General features: G+C 46.2%; 3 protein-coding genes across 3 annotated transcripts in view; 2 read left to right on the top strand and 1 right to left on the bottom strand.

Moving 5' to 3' along the window:
• The first annotated feature begins 804 nt into the window (after positions 1-804).
• nlrc3l (NLR family, CARD domain containing 3-like) lies at positions 805-5,318 on the top strand. The gene is made up of 12 exons (XM_068745726.1): positions 805-824; positions 938-1,081; positions 1,255-1,347; positions 1,541-1,715; positions 1,967-2,114; positions 2,191-2,283; positions 2,702-3,024; positions 3,146-3,352; positions 3,481-3,656; positions 3,780-4,053; positions 4,161-4,376; positions 4,776-5,318. The coding sequence occupies exons 1-12, from the start codon at positions 805-807 to the stop codon at positions 5,163-5,165; spliced, it is 2,259 nt and encodes a 752-aa protein (XP_068601827.1). The 3' UTR covers positions 5,166-5,318.
• A 271-nt stretch (positions 5,319-5,589) lies between these two features.
• naalad2 (N-acetylated alpha-linked acidic dipeptidase 2) lies at positions 5,590-11,157 on the bottom strand. Its single transcript, XM_068745486.1, has 20 exons — positions 11,076-11,157; positions 10,638-10,749; positions 10,321-10,507; positions 9,761-9,865; positions 9,511-9,636; positions 9,241-9,321; positions 9,044-9,149; positions 8,853-8,946; positions 8,241-8,336; positions 7,925-8,010; positions 7,699-7,818; positions 7,549-7,631; positions 7,402-7,465; positions 7,251-7,318; positions 6,999-7,090; positions 6,593-6,683; positions 6,223-6,487; positions 6,052-6,133; positions 5,872-5,964; positions 5,590-5,779 (listed from the first exon to the last, which is right to left on the bottom strand). Exons 1-20 carry the CDS (start codon positions 11,155-11,157, stop codon positions 5,590-5,592), a joined length of 2,223 nt encoding a protein of 740 aa, XP_068601587.1.
• Positions 11,158-12,611: 1,454 nt separating this feature from the next.
• The window catches only part of LOC137901368 (NADPH oxidase 4), a 10,269-nt gene continuing 5,439 nt past the window's right edge, over positions 12,612-17,441 (top strand). The window contains exons 1-8 of the mRNA XM_068745392.1: positions 12,612-12,668; positions 12,919-13,014; positions 14,161-14,271; positions 14,384-14,468; positions 15,382-15,479; positions 15,805-15,832; positions 16,120-16,192; positions 17,376-17,441. The exon at positions 17,376-17,441 is cut by the window's right edge and continues 15 nt beyond it. Of these exons, the coding sequence (XP_068601493.1) occupies positions 12,612-12,668; positions 12,919-13,014; positions 14,161-14,271; positions 14,384-14,468; positions 15,382-15,479; positions 15,805-15,832; positions 16,120-16,192; positions 17,376-17,441 (614 nt within the window). The remainder of the gene's footprint in view (positions 12,669-12,918; positions 13,015-14,160; positions 14,272-14,383; positions 14,469-15,381; positions 15,480-15,804; positions 15,833-16,119; positions 16,193-17,375) is intronic.

Raw genomic sequence — 17,441 nt, 5'->3', positions numbered from 1 at the left:
CTTTTTTCTTTCTTCAAATGGAATTGTAAATTCATTGTTGTCTTTCAGAGCCTTTTTATTTGAAATGTTGTCTAATTCTACCTTTTTATTGCTTCATTTTCATTGTATCATATTTACATGTGACAATAAAAAGCTTCAAATGACTCACTAAGTGAAACTCCTTGATAAGACACCAAATGATTGTGCAAGCTTTTTCATTCTGAAGCTTCACTTTTCACTGCTTCAAATATTTTGACAATATTTGTGAAAGCACCGCTATCAGTAAAAGATGCACATTGCACCTCAACTTAGTCTCCGATTCAAAAATATAGTTCTATTTTTTGCTGGAGAGCAAGGTTATTAGCTTCCAGAGAAACTGAGCTCTCCAAATTAGTCGTGACAGTTTCCTCTCACTATCATATTTCAATCAATATAGTATCTTAAATGAGGCAGATCATTTCCTCGTGGTTTCATTTGCCCACATTTGGGATTAATCCATCTTCATAAATCACTTACCCCTCCAGTATTTCCGAAAATGCGGAAGACTCTTTTATTCTGAAAGTAGTCAGGAAGTCAGTGTTGCCAAAGCCGGAAGTGACGTATTTTTCGAAGCGACAGGTCAGGTTGCAACCAGGAACGAAAGTATCTGTAAACCTCTTGTTGTGCTAGCAGCTAGCAGCTAGATAAAGTAGCAATGTCATGCTTAGTGACGGCGAGGAGAAGTTACGCTAGCGCGGTTAAATAACGTTCGTTCAGGATTAAAAGTTATGGAGAAAGATTTGTTTTGAACTCGCGCTTCAGTTTGTGCGTTTTAACTGCTCAGACATGGAGGCAACAGGAAGAACGTGAGTGGACTCTAAACACAAAGACAAACGTATCCGTCACTATTCACGTCTATCCTCCTCCATTATTAGTGGTCAGATGTACTAATTGAAAAAACCACCCTCGACACATTTAGGCAGGAGAATGAAGCGAAGTGGAGGCGGCCTGTTTCCAGCTATGGGTCTATGAAGTCTGACGACACAGACAGTGATGAAGAGGAGGAGGAGGAGGAGGAGGAGGAGGAGGAGGCCGGCTCTTCTGTCTGTCCTGAGAGTACAGGGTACCATGGCTTCGTAGTTTTACCACAGATGGAGTAAAGTATTTAAAGCACATATCCCAACTTGATTGTCTTTAGTGAAATCTGGAATAGTCCGCTGTGCTGTTTTCTTGCTTTATGTTGCGTACAAAGTGCTGACTCGAGGTTGACCGTCTGCCTGTGACTGGTTTTGCCAGGCTCCATGTTCTTCGCTCGGACTCGCCGAAGACGCTCGACAGCACGCCTTCTCAGCAGACCGAGCCGGCGGCGGCTGCTGCCGTCGACACCAGGTGGGACGCGAGGAGGAACGCAGACATGCACGGTGTCTTTGAAGTGTTAAAACCAGTGAGAGATCATGAGCGAGTACAAAGTACTTGCGATTGTGTAAAACTGCCCAAGATGGAACGTTGCGAGTGTCATCAATGAAATGTGAGTCCGACTTATTGGGAGGAGCTTTCTGAGTGGGGCTCTTTGATCTTTTAGGTCAATCGAGCTCGATGAATCATCAGAAAATGACGAGGCGCTTCCAGAGGATGTTTTATTCCCTTCTCCACCCGAACCAGCGGAACCTTTTGAACCAGACGACACAAACCAGGCGGGGGGCGACGGCCAGCCCGGCACGTTGCACCCAGAGCAGGACCTGCCCCACGTATTTAAGGTTGGCCCATGATGCCTGAAGTTAGCTTTATAAAGTTGTTTTGTTTGGCCTGATGATGCTTTCTGAAATGAGTATTTGATATTTTCCCCTGAATCATATTAAAATAAGGTTTCTAAAAGTCAACGATAAGTGCTTTACTAATTTAAATGTGTTTTTGGAGGTTTTTCTCCATTTTTCAAACGATTCTTTGCATAATCGGCTCCTTCCTGTCAGACGACGGTGATAACTTTAAGCTTTCCCTCTGTCTGCAGAGCATCCAGAGCATCTTGGCTTCCCTCAGCAGCAAAGAGCTGTGCCATTTTCTAATGTCCCTTTACCAGCGGAAAGCGGGAGTAACCCTGCAGCAGGCAATGGAGGGAGACATTCTGGATATTGTGAATAGAATCCTGGAGAACTTTGGTGGGAAAATGTGTGAAGGGTGCCATTGTAGCTAAAAGTGACCCAATGTTTGAACGTATGTGATTCTGCTCTGCAGGCCAGGACGATTCCATCCTGTTTACAATAAGAACACTAGAATATCTCGACAAGAAACCAGAAGCAGCCGAACTCCAGACCCGGTGCTGGAGAGGTGAGTGGGCGTGGATTTAGTTTTTTTTAGTATCGCCCCCCACCCACAGCCTTAAATTAACCAAAACTTTAAAAAAAAAACCATGAATTTGTACGTTGTCATGCCGACAGAAACGTAGCCCACATTAGGCTGTATAGCAGATTAATAAATGCTGCCACCTGCCCAAGTTGGGTGGCGTTGCGGTGGGAACAGCTCTCGGGTTTAGGTGGGATTATTTTGGGCTCGGCTTAGTTTCCAAAGTGACTAAAGTTAAACGCTTGATTTAGAACCTGAAACTCATTATTGACATGGCAACCCCCTCACGCACGCAACTAAAGAAGTTTGGGTTGGTTGCGGAGCATCTTCTCTGATGACGGTGTGTGTGTGTGTGTGTGTGTGTGTGTGTGTATGTGTGTGCGTGTGTTCTCTCCATCACCAGCATTGATCCGTTCTCAACTGAAGGAATATTTTATCAGAAAATACCGATTCGTCCACGAGGGGGTCGTTCAAGCCGGAAAGCAGAGACGTCTGGACGATGTCTACGTCGAGCCCCAGATTTCAGTCGACCCGTCGCACAAGCTCCGCCCCCCTGCACCTCTTTGGGCCCCGCCCACCTTCGTTGGTGTGAACCATCTCTTTCGGCTACAGAAGGACGATGGCCAGCCGGTGAGGACGGTGCTGACCACTGGGATTCCAGGGATTGGCTTGACTGTCTCTGTGGGGAGATTCTCTCTAGATTGGGCCGAACAACGCTCCAATAAGGTGAGTCAGCAAAAGGAAAGGCCAAACGTTTCTGAAATAATCATAATAATAGTATAAAAATCTTCATAGGTTTGTTTTTATGGAATATTCGGACACAATCTTTCCGTCCGTCTCTTCTCAGGATCTGCAAGTCGTCATCAAACTTTCATTCCGGGATCTCTGGTTCTTGCAAAGCAGCGGCTCTGATTCACAGAAGATGTCCATCATGGAAGTGATAGGATTCTTCTATCCCGAGTGCAAAGGCATAAAGTGCCTGAAGTCAGAGGACTGTAAATTCCTCATCATCATGGACTCGTTCGATTGTTACAAAGCTCCTCTGGACTGGGAGGTACCCTACCCGCACGCAGCACCAGACACCTGCTCACAATGACTTGATGAGAACCAATCGTGACGATGGATACTAAACTGATAACCTTTTCAGTGTTAATCTTTTTTGTTTTGTTATTTCCTGTCCAGAATACTCCAGTGATAAAAGACAACCACACCAAAGCACGCACCGACGTCCTGATTGTAAATGTCATCCGGGGCACCTTGCTCCGAGGCGCCCGGGTCTGGATCCTGGGGAGACGTGCGGCGGTCTCCCAAATACCATCCCAGTACATCGACATTGTCACAGAAATACAGGGCTTCAGGTGAATGCAGATGGATGCGTGTCCGCCGGGTTTAATTACGCGTCTCACGGTGTTTCTGCACCACATGTACAGCAGCTGATTTGTTCCAGCGCCATTAATCCTCATCTTCCCTCTGTTCTCCAGCGACCAGATGAAGGACGACTACCTCACCAAACGCTTTCAGGATGGGGAGCTAGCAAGAAGGATCGCGACGCATTATAAACGCCTCCCGATGCTCGCCGTCCTCGCTCGCCAGCCCGTTGTCTGCTGGATAATTGCCACAGTCTTTGAGAGCTACTATCGTTATCAGGGCTATGGGGCGCACCCCCCCAGGCTGACACCGTTCTACATCGACATTTTGATTTTCCAGACCAATCGGAGGCTGCAGAGCTACGATGGGAAGGCGGGAAATGACCTGGTACTGCGTCTGTCTTCACTTAATCAAGTTGAACTTTGCATATAATCCCAGATGTCAGGACAAGCGGATCTTCAGCAGCTGGATTGTGCATCCTCTTCTTCCCTCAGAAATGGTCCGGCGAGGACAAGCAGCTGCTGATAAACATGGGGAAGATGGCCTTTAAGATGCTGGAGAGGAACGCCAGCGTGTTCTTCGAAGCAGACGTGAAGGAGTGCGGTCTGAAGTTAACGGAGGCGGCGGTGTTTTCAGGCGTCTGCACCGAGCTCCCCGCCGCACACACAGATGGGAGGAGGGAATTCTGCTTTATACACTTCAGCTTTCAGGTGAAACACATCGTAACATCGGCAAGTTTGTGATGATGGTTAGAACTAGTTTAGAAGCAAGTTGTGTCCCAGGAAGCAGCGAGCAGAGGTTCGGTGTCTGTTCAGAAGAAAAACCTTTATAAAAACTAATGATGCTTTTATTTTCACATGTTTATAGATTCTGGATTGTTGGATGAGTGGAAAGGATAAATGTGCTTTAAACAGTTTTTTTAACAATCCTATTGCACAAGACTGAAAGGAAAATAATTCAGATTCTTTGGATTTAATTTGATATATTTAGATTTAATATACAGCATATTGATCTTTAATAAGGGCTGAAGGAAAGATGAGACGCACGCCGCTAAGGTTCCCGGCCAAAGGAAGGAATCTAAGACCCTTCTCTTCTCTTCTCTTCTTCAGGAGTTCATGGCAGCGTTGTACGTCTTCATGATGTTTCGCTCCGAGTCTAAGAACGTTCTGAGCTCTGGGTTGTTGGCCAAGATCTTAAAACCCAAAGATCAGAACAAATCAGCAGCGGCGCTGGTCCAGTGTGCCGTGCAGCGAGCTCTGTCGGCGCCGCTCGGCCGCTATGACATGTTCCTTCGCTTTCTGTGCGGCTTACTTTCACCGCAGTGCCACGACAAGATGCTTTGTGGATTCTTCTATAAACACAGCACACCAAAGATGAGCGGACTGGCCGAGGCGCAGCGGGTGTTGGAGAAGACCATCGAAACGGCTCAGCGGAAAAACAGAGACAGGGTGGAGAACTTAAGGGAGTGCCTTCGAGAAATGACCCAGAGAGATGCGTGAGTTGGGGAAGACTTCATGCTTCAAGAGTTGCTCCAGTAACACTAGATTTGTTATTATATATATTATGTAGTTATCATTAAATGTTTTTTTTTTATTTTTTATTTTTTTTTGTGCAAGTATTGTATTGTGTACCTGTACCTGAAAGAAAATGAAGTAAAGTAATTTATAAAAAAAAATTCACTTGCATTCTGTAGAGGGGGGGGTTTATCTAGAACCATGGGCCAGGGAAATTCATAGAAGAAAACATTAAATATAATTAACTTCTTTACTGTATCAACATAGAACAGAAAGTTCAAACAACAAAGTGCAAAAAGAGAAAGCTTGACTGCAGGGGCGGAGCTTTGAGCGTTCCTGGTTCGGAAAAACATTTCCCATTTTGCTGAGTCGCTGGATGCCTCAGCCTGATGGCTTTAGACTGTGCGCTTCATGCTGGTGGGGTTAGTGTCATGGCGGCTGCATGGACGGTGAATGCGGCGATGCTGATTTGACGTTTGACCTCGCTCCAGGCCTTTTCTGGGTCAGGTGAGTTCTCTATGTCAAACAAAGCGTCGTAGATCCCAGGGAAAGACTCGCCTGCGTATTTATTGTGACTGCTGGGAGCAAAAATCACATGCCTGCAAAAAGACATGGGGAGGGACAGTCGGGCGATGAACAGGAAGTGTTGCTGATTCCAACTGTAGTAGAAGAAGAAGAAGAGAAACTCTACCTGTAGAAGGGTCTGCCAGGCAAACCCAGGGGGTCGATGAAGGCTCTCTCCAAATACATGAGCTGATCGTTCATGACACGGACCTGCAGAGGGCTAGAGCACAAACACAAATCGCCCCCCCCCCCCATTGAGGAGAAAATGAGAACCCCCTCTATGCATAATGTCTCTCACAGCTCTCACTCTGCTCTGTTGAGGGCCAGCAGGCGCTCATGGAAGTCCCGAGCTGCAACGGTAAAATTCTCCACCGCAGAAAACAAGGAATCTAAAAAGAAAATGCAGAGAATGAAAGTCACATCAAATCTAAATCCTGGGAACGGCGGTCTGGCTCCACGGTGACTGAAATCCACTCGCCAAATGAAACTCCATGCATCTTCATCTCTTCTGGATGCTGCTGCGCCAGCTGCGCGATGATCTGCGCGTACTTCCTCAGCGAGGCTGCGTATTCGCTGGCGTCGAGGGGGAGGAGCTGGGAATCGGCCAATTGGAACACGAGGCTGCCCCTCACCTGGGCCACCGCCTGAAGCCTCTTGAAAGACGGGTCGTAGAACTTCTCCACGATCTCAAAGGTCTCGTACACGCTGTGATAGACCGGATAACTGCTGTACCGCTCCGTGTTCTGAATTTGAACACACACACACACACAAATGCATGCAACTTATTTACATTTAAAAAATACTTTCACATTTAAGGTGTACAAAGTGATATAATACTGTGTCTTCACCTTGTTCTTGGTGTATCTTGCTCTGCCGGCAGCAATTCCCAGACGGATAAAATAGGCCTCGAAATCACTGCCTGAGCCGAGTTTACTGATCCTACAAGCCAGGAGTTAGACGCCATGATTCACTGCAGCTTAAAGGTCATTAGTCAGTTATCTACCGCTGACCGACGCTACGGGCACAGCTCGAGTTTATACGCCTTTACTAAGGAGGCCTAAACATCTTCAAGCTCCCCCGTAACCTGGGCGACGGAGAATCTTCATGGGCATCTCTATAAGCCCTGCATTTGAGAATAAGCAACCGTCACCTCTGAACAGGGCATTTATCTTATCTCCCTGATATAGCATGTTTACTTTATTGGTGTTTTTGGCGACTGTTGTGTGAAGCAACGACTGATTGCGAGGCTTGTACCGGGGTGCATCTCGGTCACTGGTCCAGTTGTCCCTTTTATGCCAGCTCTCGTACAGAGAAAGTCCCTCCTCTCCTTCCTCTGGGCTGCTTATCTACATGCAGACATAAAAAAAAAAAAAAAAGACAACGTAGGGATATAATCCGGGAGGGAATTACGGGAATAAAGTTTCAGGGATAATGGTGGGAGAGGAAGTTAATTTCATAAAATCCATTTCAGCCATACCATTGACTTCGTGTGTCGGTGCTTCTCACCTGCTTGGTGACGTCGTACACTAAGGTGTGCAGAGACGGAGTGCAGTCGACTCTCAGTGTGTACGTGCCTGGAATCAAGACGGATCATCACACACACGAGCTTTATCAAAAAGGAATTCAAGCACAACGTGTTTGAAATCCCACCTCTCACCCTCAATAGCAGAGTCGGAGTTGATGTAGGCCACTGCTCTCTCCTGAAGCACCTTGGAATTATCCTGTTGGGAAGGTTTGTCAGTGGGATTTGTGTGTGTGTGTGTGCGTGTGTGTGTGTGTGAGGATGCATGAGTCGGTGCCCAACCTCTGCCCATTCCGTGGATCCCAGCAATCCAAACTCCTCTGCGTCCCAGCTGGCAAATATAATAGTCCTCCTCGGTCTCCATCCTGCAGGAAGACAAACATGACTCAGTGTTTTTAGGACAGACATGCACACACACACACACACACACACCTTTACTAAGTAGCTTGCCAGCACTCCTAACAGATTCGTGCACCACTGCAGCACCAGACATGGGATCAATTCCTCCAAAAACCCAGGCATCCCGGTGTCCTCCCAGAATCACGTATCTGTCTACACGCACGCACGCACACACACACACACACACACATACACACTTTGAACTTGACATTAAATGTTGGTGGAGGGTTAATGAGTCGAGGATGTCGTCGTCTTGTACCTGGCTCCAGCGCTCCCCTAATCTTCCCGATGACATTGTAGATCCGGGTTACCTTTTTGTCAGTGTGGATGTTCATGCGCACCTTTCTGAGACAGATTATTGATTAGGCAATACACACAGGGACAAATGAGACACAGGGACAATGGGAAGAGGGCATTGGAGAAACCAATGAAATCATGTTGAAGGGAAAATAATCCACAGGCGCAACGTGAATTTAGAAATACAAATACAAATAGAATCTAATTAAAATGCTAAATACAGAGTGAAGATGGAAGTGAAGCAGGCGATGAACAGCTATTAGCGTATTAGCACCTACCGGCTCCTGAATTCCTCTAGAAAGCCTGGACCGGGCTTGTAAGAGACGTTCAGCGCTCCTTTCCAGTTGTTCGGTGGAATCTGTCCTCCCATGTTCCTGTTAAATTATCAATAATTCACACATCAGTGCGCGTCTTCATCAAGGGACCCAAAATTCAAATTAACCAGTTTTTATAAAACATTTTTGGGCTGTTGACAAACTAATGTTAGCCTGAAGTACCTCATCAGCCATTAGAGCCATAGAGTTTGAGAATAGGTTCAGGTTCTCCACAGGGTGGTCCATTTTTAACATATATTTATATTTTTAATGCCATTTTCATCAACTGTATTTTATCTTCTTCAAATATAAACATACTAATATTATAATACAAAATTATTTAATGTTTCTAATATGCATTAAAACCAAACCCAGACCGGCCCCAAAAGTAAAGTTCTAAGTTTTCATTTCATTGTGAAAGAAGGAATTTGAAAACGGTTTCATCATTAGAATTTAAATATTTAGTCAAATAACATTTGGAAATTCTTGAATTCGATAAATCTTTTTCCTTCTTCAAGTTAAGTGGCGATGAAAAGGAAAAAAAGAAGAATAGAAGAAGAGGAAACAGATTGATACTTTAGCAGGTGAATTGCATCATGGTAGCCGATGGGATGAGCAGGAATTTTGGGAAGTCCCACTCCATCGTCAAGGTCGAATCTGTAGGTATATTCTTCAAGAGAGGATTAAATAAACTTCTGACCAGGCACGCACACGCACACACACACACACACACACACACGCACACGCACACGCACACGCACACACACCTTTAGCAGGGTAACCTGGTGTGAGTGGGTCTCCTGCTCCATTCAGGTTGAGAACGTTTCCTCTCTGAGCTCCCCCACCTGGTAGATTCCAGCCGTCAGGATAGGGCTGCGTGCACAAAGGCAGAAAAAAATATAATAATATCCCAATTCAGAAATCCAGATGCTAATTCTCTAGTTGAACCTGCAGGAGGTCCTACCTGGACCCCGGCTGCACAGTAGTCTGCAGGGTCTGAGAACATAATGATCCCCGTTGCCCCGGCTAGCATGGCGTTTTTCACCTGGTGGTGAGAAAATTAGACCTTTTGTTGTTGTCATTTCCACATCCCACACGTTTGCTGCAGAGCTGGAAGAGGTCAGGGGTTACCGTCAATGTACCATCAGCTGTATTTAGCTGCTGAACCCTTTTTGTAAATTTCAATTCACTTCCAGTGGCAACATTATAGGAGCAGAATTATGACTTTTCTAACCTTATTGCCTCTGAATATTTTCCCGTATCTGACAATGACAATCTTCCCAGTAGCATTAATTCCCATTTCCCTCTGGAGCTGGGAAAAGTCTTCCGTGCGACCATAGTTGACGTACACCAACTCCCCCTGGGGAGCAAGAGAGAAGCAGAAGACGTCTCAGGAGTTTGTTTTATCGGATCGGTTGGCATGGTAACGCTTGAAATCCAACTATTACGACTACAGGACGCTGTTTCCGTGTGCGCTCTTGTACCTCCGGCTGGCCTTTGGGAGAGAATGAACTGTAAGGAGGCACAATGTTGTTTGACAAATGTTCGTAACCTTCTGGGACTGGCTCAGCCAAGGACGTACTAAAAACCTGTCAAAAAGAAAAAGATGAGGTAAAATTCATTAATCAGAGCTGCAGTGGAATAAAATAAAAAAACATCATTTAGGATTATTATCTGCCGTTCCTGCAGTCTGACCTGACCCTCATACATCAGGAACATCGGCTTGGCATCTGTTCATGCTGTAATTTAATATTTGTAACTGAATTAGATTAAAGATCGCGAGCTGAAGTTGCTGAGTGCATCCAACCTGCACGCTGCAGCAGGAGCGTGCGGTAAACCCTGCTGTTTTTCTACTGTTAGCTGCTGAGTCATCGTCTCTGCATCGATGGAGGTTTATCTCACAGCAGGGCTGTAAAAGGACCTTGGACTTTAATGAGCCGGGAAAACGAACAGCGAAAGGAGGGAGAACTTGACACTGGTTTTCTCCTTCTTTGTTTTGCATTTTGGAATATCAAAGAAATTGTGTCTCATGACTTCTCTGTACCTCCTTGCCAAGGTCATCAACGATTGCGATGTAGTTTGGCTGTGATTTGTTGGGGTAGGACAACAGGACATCGTACGGCACCATCTCCGCCGAGTCCAGTCCAAACTCCAGCCACTCGTCCTTTATCTGCTCTGCATATCTCCGGTTCTGCTCCGTCCCAGCCAGGTGAGGGAGTCGAGTGAATTTCCTGCGGAGACGACGTTAAAAAACGTTTTTAACTGATGGTTTCTTGCCTGACTTCCCTTGAACACAACTCTCCGCTTTGTTCCCTCCACTGATGATCGGGACAGATTGACCATGTTGGCAGTGACTTTTACCTGAGGTGCTCTCTGATCTTGTCAGGCTGAATTCCATCCAGAAACTCCCTCAGATGCTCGTTGGATTCGCCTCCATCTGCAAAGTTTGATCGTGCCGGCCTGGCGAACCAGCCTGGAGGACGCCGGACACAGAGAGCGACGACTTTACGGTTGGAGAACCAGAATATCTTTACTGTTCACTGCCCAGGTGTTAGGTCCCAGCTCCAGGTTATAATCTACCATGTGTTTTAAATAGATGGATAGCATGCGCTAACCTGCTGTGAGCACACAGGTGTGAAATATATCAGAGATGTGACAAACTAAACTCACACCCACCCAAGAGAAAAAAAAGATGCTTTCATTTCCATTTCTCCATTTAGGCCTCATAATCCCAAAGAGAATACTTTATTCAGTCTCACTTGTGGATTAGCAGATTAAATCTCTGTCGTGTTTTCTTACCTACGATGAAGCCGAGAAAGAACAGAGCCGCCACGACAGCCAGCCAACAGATCCAGTGGATTATCCTGCTCTCATCTTTCATTTTAGAGCTCTTAATCTCGGAGGCCTCCGGGCACCGACACCACGGATCACAGAGCACGCCGGCAGACAGAGATTGAGAGTGATTTTTTTTTTTAAAGTTGTGCACTGAGAGGGCACGGCATGAGAACAAGAGCTACAAAGAGCTGGGGACAGATAGAGATAGAGAGAGAGAGAGAGAGAGAGAGAGAGAGAGAGAGAGAGAGGGGAGGGTCTGTGGCAAAGTCAGAGACTTTATTTTCTCCTCCTGCAAAACTCTGTTTGGATTTTCCTCTCCTGGGATTATGCACAGCTGTGCAGCGTTGAAGGCGGTTCTTTTATGTGGTGGACTGGAGCATGAAATACGGAGGGGGGGGGGGGGGTTATCTGTCCTCAGGAATGTGGGGTGGACGCAAACCACAGCTCGGCCTCCTCTTCATCATGCTGTTTGTCTGGAGAGAATACTTCTACAAAAACCAGAAGCGCTCAGCTGAAGAAGGTTTCTTTTCAAATGTGGATTCCTTAATGCTCCGACAAAGGAAATGGATCACTTTTACATCATGAAATATTAATGACTTGGGTAATGATTAAATTATAAAATATAACGGCAGATAATAATGCTTCATAATATGATAGCAGTTTCAATCGGAATCCTTATCCCACTCAGGAATGCTGCAGTCCAGGGTCATCCTGACCATTTCCTTTACATGCAGATATTATTAGTCCATTTTTCACCACATCTTGTCTTGTTGCCTGAGACAAAATGTGTAAGGTGGGCTGAGTCTGCTCTCTGGAGGATGAAGCTGTCACGGCCAGTGTTACCAGTAAAACCCAGTAAATGGAGCATCTAAAAGTATTCAATACCACAGTTACACACGAATAGAGCCCAGACTAGTAAACAAACTAATAAAATCTATAGGAAATAATCAGAGATTGACATATTTTTAAATGAGATTCATGATCTTAAAAATGATTTGCTTTTTGTACAACTCTAAAAGTTCTTTCAGATGAGATCTAATTCTAGACTTTACTAGTAATACACTAGAAACTACTGCGTTTCATTATTAGATTCTGGATAGGAGTCACAATTTAAATTGGAGTCGCTTCATTGAGGAATGACTGTGACGCCCTCTTTTGGCCTAGCAGTGTAAGCGCTATGATTCTTGCTCATATTAATTGTATTCGACCCAACTTTATTGCGCGCTTAGAGTGTTTTTGGGTTTTGGGGGGGGGGGGGGGGGGGGGGGCAGAGACGGGTTTCCCCTCCGTGGGAGACTTGTGGGAGGATAAAAAAGTCAAAATGCGCACAGGAGCGGTTCCACAGAAGAGTGGGGGGGGGGGGGACGCCGACACCGGCTGCTGCCAGACAGACGCAGACGGAGCTGCGGGGAGGGTCGAGCCTGCGCCGCTCGGCCGCACCGCAAACACGGCGTTACCGCAAAAACGTTGTGCAGCTGCTGCGTGAGGAGAGCCATCATTATGGTTGTGTCGCTGCGGAGCTGGGTCGCCAACGAGGGAGGAACGCACTTGGTCCTGGTAGTAGGGGGGGGGGGGGACTTTTCCAACTCCTGTCGATGCATTTCTTTGTTGTACTTTACGCGTGACGCGTGTGCGTGTTTTTAAAACCCATTCACGGAGTTTCGAGCTCTGCTCGATTGCTTGCCCCTTTCAGGTTGTGTAAAACGCTGCGTCCACCGAGGACGCGACTGATGCTGAGATGCGACTTTGTTCTTTAGAAACGTAAAGAGGCGCAATAACTTGATTCTGATTCGCTGATCCTCGTCAGGTGCTGTGGATCGGAGCCAACACCTGGCTGTTCCTCAGGACCTTCCTGCTGTACTACACCGGACAACAGTATCACTACCTGTACAGGATGCTCGGGGTGAGGCCTGAAGCACACTGCAAAGTGCGTCGATGTGTCTTGTGTCCATTTATCTCCTAATTCTTTTAAAATAACTCTGTTGCCACTGCAGCGTTTTATAGAAATACTTCTAAATATAAACTACAAAACCAAGACCCTCTAAGCAGATCAAGAGACCCCACAAGTCCTGACTCACTCAGACGCTTTAGCGTGTGTGTGTGTGTGTGTGTGTGTGTGTGTGTGTGCGTGCGTGCACATTTCCTGCTTACATCCCACGATCCGCCCCGATGCAAAACGTCTTTTGACGCTTTACTGTCTTTGCAGATGTCAGCCATTAAAGTCAGTGAGCAACGCGAACCGGCTGCAGATTCTTTTCTAGATACGTGCTCAGGATCTCCGAAGCTGCAACACACACGCGTGTGGTCCGTGCACGCAGGTGTTTCCACTTACTGCACCGGATCAGAGCTCCACTTTGGTGCGTGCCTGCAGGCTGTAAGGGCCGCCCGGCGGATCCGGGCTCCTGCATTTGTTCACAGAGACATTGACTCTGTATTAGCTGTTAATAACTTGGTGAAAGTCAACTAACAATCCTGCAGAGGTTCTATTTAGGGAGAAAGAACGCCCACGAACTCACTATTCTGTGGTCATGTGACCTGTTCTAGTCACCGTCCAGTAGACACCAGTCATCCTGTAGGTTTTAAACAAGCCTTCAAAAGCCTTGACTTGTGACACGACTCTGTCACAGCGATGAACTGTCGTGTGTGTGTGTGTGTGTGTGTGTGTGCGTGCGTTTTCACAGGTTGGTCGATGGCGACACGAACCCGGTCAGAAACACGCACACAATCAGGAATGTGATTTTGGTGATTGTTATCAGTCCTGCGGTCTAATCGTTCCCTTTCGTTCAGACTCTCCGTGACGTTCATGACCCGCGTTCACAAAGACAATAAAGACTGATAGCAAAAGTAGAAATAAAACACATTCAGCGCTGGCTTAAAACTTAAAGAGGTACATGATGGCGGTGAGCAGCTATTTATGTACAGCCTGTATGTTGGGAGACAGACGGGGGGGGGGGGGGGGGGGGGGGGGGCAAGTGTGGGCACGCCGCTGGCTTTGACTGAACACTTTACCAGAGAGCTTAAGTTGGTGTGTGTGTGTGTGTGTGTCCAGCTGGGCCTGTGCATCAGCAGGGCGTCTGCAGCCGTGCTGAACCTGAACTGCAGCCTGGTCTTGTTGCCCATGTGTCGCAACGTGCTCACCTTCGTGCGAGGAGCAAACGTGGTAAGAAAGACACCCCCACCCCCCCCCCCCCGAGGTTTCCTGCTTCTGTCAGATTTGAAGTAGGTCGTGTTAGTGCTTTGAGGTTTGATGTTTGATCCTCGCTCTACCGCAGGCTTCAAGCAGAAAAGCTCGCAGACTGCTGGACAAAAGCAAGAACTTCCACGCGGCCTGCGGAGTTTCCATCTGCATTTTCTCTGGTAAAAAAAAAAAACGACTGTGGCACCAACACTATGTGTTTGAGAGGCGCTCAGCCGAGTCCGCTGGCTCAGCATTCCCGGTGCGCCGCGCCACAGGGATGCCCGTGCGGCTGCCGGTTGGTGTTATGGTTGCGTGGTGGGAATCTCTCCTTGTGACATCATGGGAGCGTCTGGCAGCTGTTGGCCAAATCCCTCCTCTGATGCGTTCATGTCTGGGAGGCGCGGCTTTGCATGCAGCATGTTCTCCTCACGCAGTATTCCGGTCATTGCTCGGCGACCACAGTTTGTTCCAGACTACATCCTGACAGCGGTTCACTAGTGTTGGAACGTAACACTTCATGTGGCGTGTAGAGACAAATATTTTATTGTGTCGCCTTCGATTCATGCAAAATCCATAACAGCTTTACATCTCAGCGCGAGCCTCGGAATCTCCTGCAGAGCGTGTAGCGGTTTGATTTAGTCGTTGCTTCCATGAAGTGTGTGAGCTGCACTGCGCTGACTACACCCCCCCACCCCCCACCCCCATGTAGGAACAGCAGGGATGAGGCAGCAGAAGAAGGTAGAAAGCAGTAATGAGAAAGGATGTGAGGGAGGGGAAAAGGACCCTTGTCTCTCATGATTAGGGCTCTAATTCCATCAGCTGTTGAACGGCTGCGTGGCTGGTCTATGATGTCAGCGTGTGTGTGTGCATGTGTGTGTGTGTGTGTGTGTGTGTGTGCCAGTGAGTCAGGAGGATGTTGTGCTGAATTCTTTCTGAATAGACAAAGAGAGGTTTGTACGAGTATCTGCGAGCAGTTCATTCTGACCTTAGTGTGTGTGTGTGTGTGTGCGTGAAGCAGATGTTCTCTTTAACTACTGCACAGAAATGTGTGTTTCAAATCAGTATTGACGAACCCTTTACCTCCCCCTGCAGTCGTGCACGTGTCTGCCCACCTGGTAAACGTTTCCAACTTCAGTGTGAGCTTCTCAGAAGACTTCCCTGCTCTCAACCTGGCTCGCTACAGAGGGGAGGTGAGCGGCAAACACACATACGAGCCAGCGAGAGTACTGCTGAAGATAGTGGTTGCCATAGCAATGCTGCTAATGCGGGTTCCGTGATTTAAGACCAGCCTTACAAGTGTTTTGCTTACAGCTTTGAACATACAACATTGGTCTTCAACCAATCAGATCATCCGTAGATCTATGACATTATTACACGGATACCTCCAAACAAAATTTACCTCGATTACAGAATAAAGCATTCTTGAAACGTGAAAAACAAAACAAAAATGAGCTTTTGATCTCAGAATAGTGATCAGTGACACAAATCAATACTTCCCTTTGTGTTTCCTTCCAGGACCCCAAGCAGATCATTTTAACCACAAGTAAGAACATGCATGCTTATAGAGAGTAGCGTGTGTAGACCAGATGTGTGTGTTTTTACACGTCCTATAGTGGCTTCATGCGAGAATACCAGGAAGCCATGCTGCGTTCACTGTTAGAGGTTAAAGTAATTCACCGTAATTGTTTCAGTGCTTTTCACCCGCCTGTGTGATAATACAATCACTAGCAGGCAGCAGCGTCCTTGGAGGATGAGGTCATGCATGTGTCCTGGGATGTTTGAATCCTCTTTGACTTTGCATCTGGTCTCTAATTGGCTAATTCCATCCAGTCCCGGGAGTCACAGGTGTCCTATTGGTCCTCATCCTCCTTTTGATGTTCTCCTCCTCCGCCCACTCTGTGCGGTAGGTCCAACCGAACCAGCTTCTTAACAACCATCGTGGGCGTAGTTTGTGTGTGTGTGTTGCATGTATTATAATATAAATGTAGGAAAATAAATTATTTGCAATTTTCTTTTTTGTGTGTAAATTCATCTTAATGATGTTTGTGAATTTGAATTTGAGAGAAAAGCCTTTCTTTTTGTTTATTGTGTTGGTATTAAAATACCTGGGATCCATACTGTATTAACACAGCTTTGTTAACGCCACTGTGGTCGTGGTCTCTACTTAGAAGTGTGTCTGCCTCTGTGTGTGTGTGTGTGTGTGTCTTTGTGTCATGTGTGCGTGAGAGACACAATGGGAACTATAGGGAGACGAGCTAGCAGAGGCTAATTCCCACTCCCAGCTGCTTAGTTTGACTCACAGCTCTGGCATTACTGAGGTCACAGTAGGTCAACCGTTCTGCATGTGTGAACGCGTTGACTCATCCCCAAGAAGATGAAAGAATGTATTATATCTACAGACAAGTAATGCAGAAGAATCTGATTTAACAGGGACAAGGTGAATAAAACGTGCCTCCGGCTGGCGATCCTGATTATTTGATGCGTGTTTCTTAAAACAGTATCGATTGAAAAGGAAATAAATAACCAACAAATCCATCTATAAACCAAAGCTGGGCTTTAGAACCTTGTTCTAGTTAACCTTTGTGAGCATAGGATAGGATCAAGACTGTAAAATAGAAAATTAGCATAGCTTTTTATTTTTGTTATTATATGTGAAATCAAATATATTTCAACTAAAGCTTTTTTCAGTTTCATGGTTGTATGTATCTGGATGTTAGTCATCATAATGCGAACAAAAGGAAAAAGAAAGAGGAAAATATAAGAAACATGTTGAAAATAATTATGTTTATCTACAAAGAAAAGCTTGATATTGCTGTTATTTAATGTTGGGTCAGATGCTGACTGTGCGGGGGATGGGCTCAGTGCATGTCGTCTCTTTGCACAGGGGGGGGGGTTCATCATGTTTCCAATAATGACCTCTAGTTTTCTGCTTGAGTCTATGCATCTGTTCATGATCAAAGTCCAACCTTGTGTTCATCTTTTCCTGTCTCTCCTCATTTTTGCATTAAATCCTTTGTACAGTTGGATGTATTTTTTTTAAAATCATTATCTTTCTGGTCTAACATTCTTTTTATCCTCATGTTTAGGGCTTCCAACTATGAGATCTTCTGGTACACTCACAACCTCTTCATTGTCTTCTACGTCATCCTGAT

Source organism: Brachionichthys hirsutus, chromosome 11 (assembly GCF_040956055.1).
Source record: "Brachionichthys hirsutus isolate HB-005 chromosome 11, CSIRO-AGI_Bhir_v1, whole genome shotgun sequence".
NCBI lineage: Eukaryota > Metazoa > Chordata > Actinopteri > Lophiiformes > Brachionichthyidae > Brachionichthys > Brachionichthys hirsutus.
This window is presented reverse-complemented; position numbering and strand designations above follow the sequence as displayed.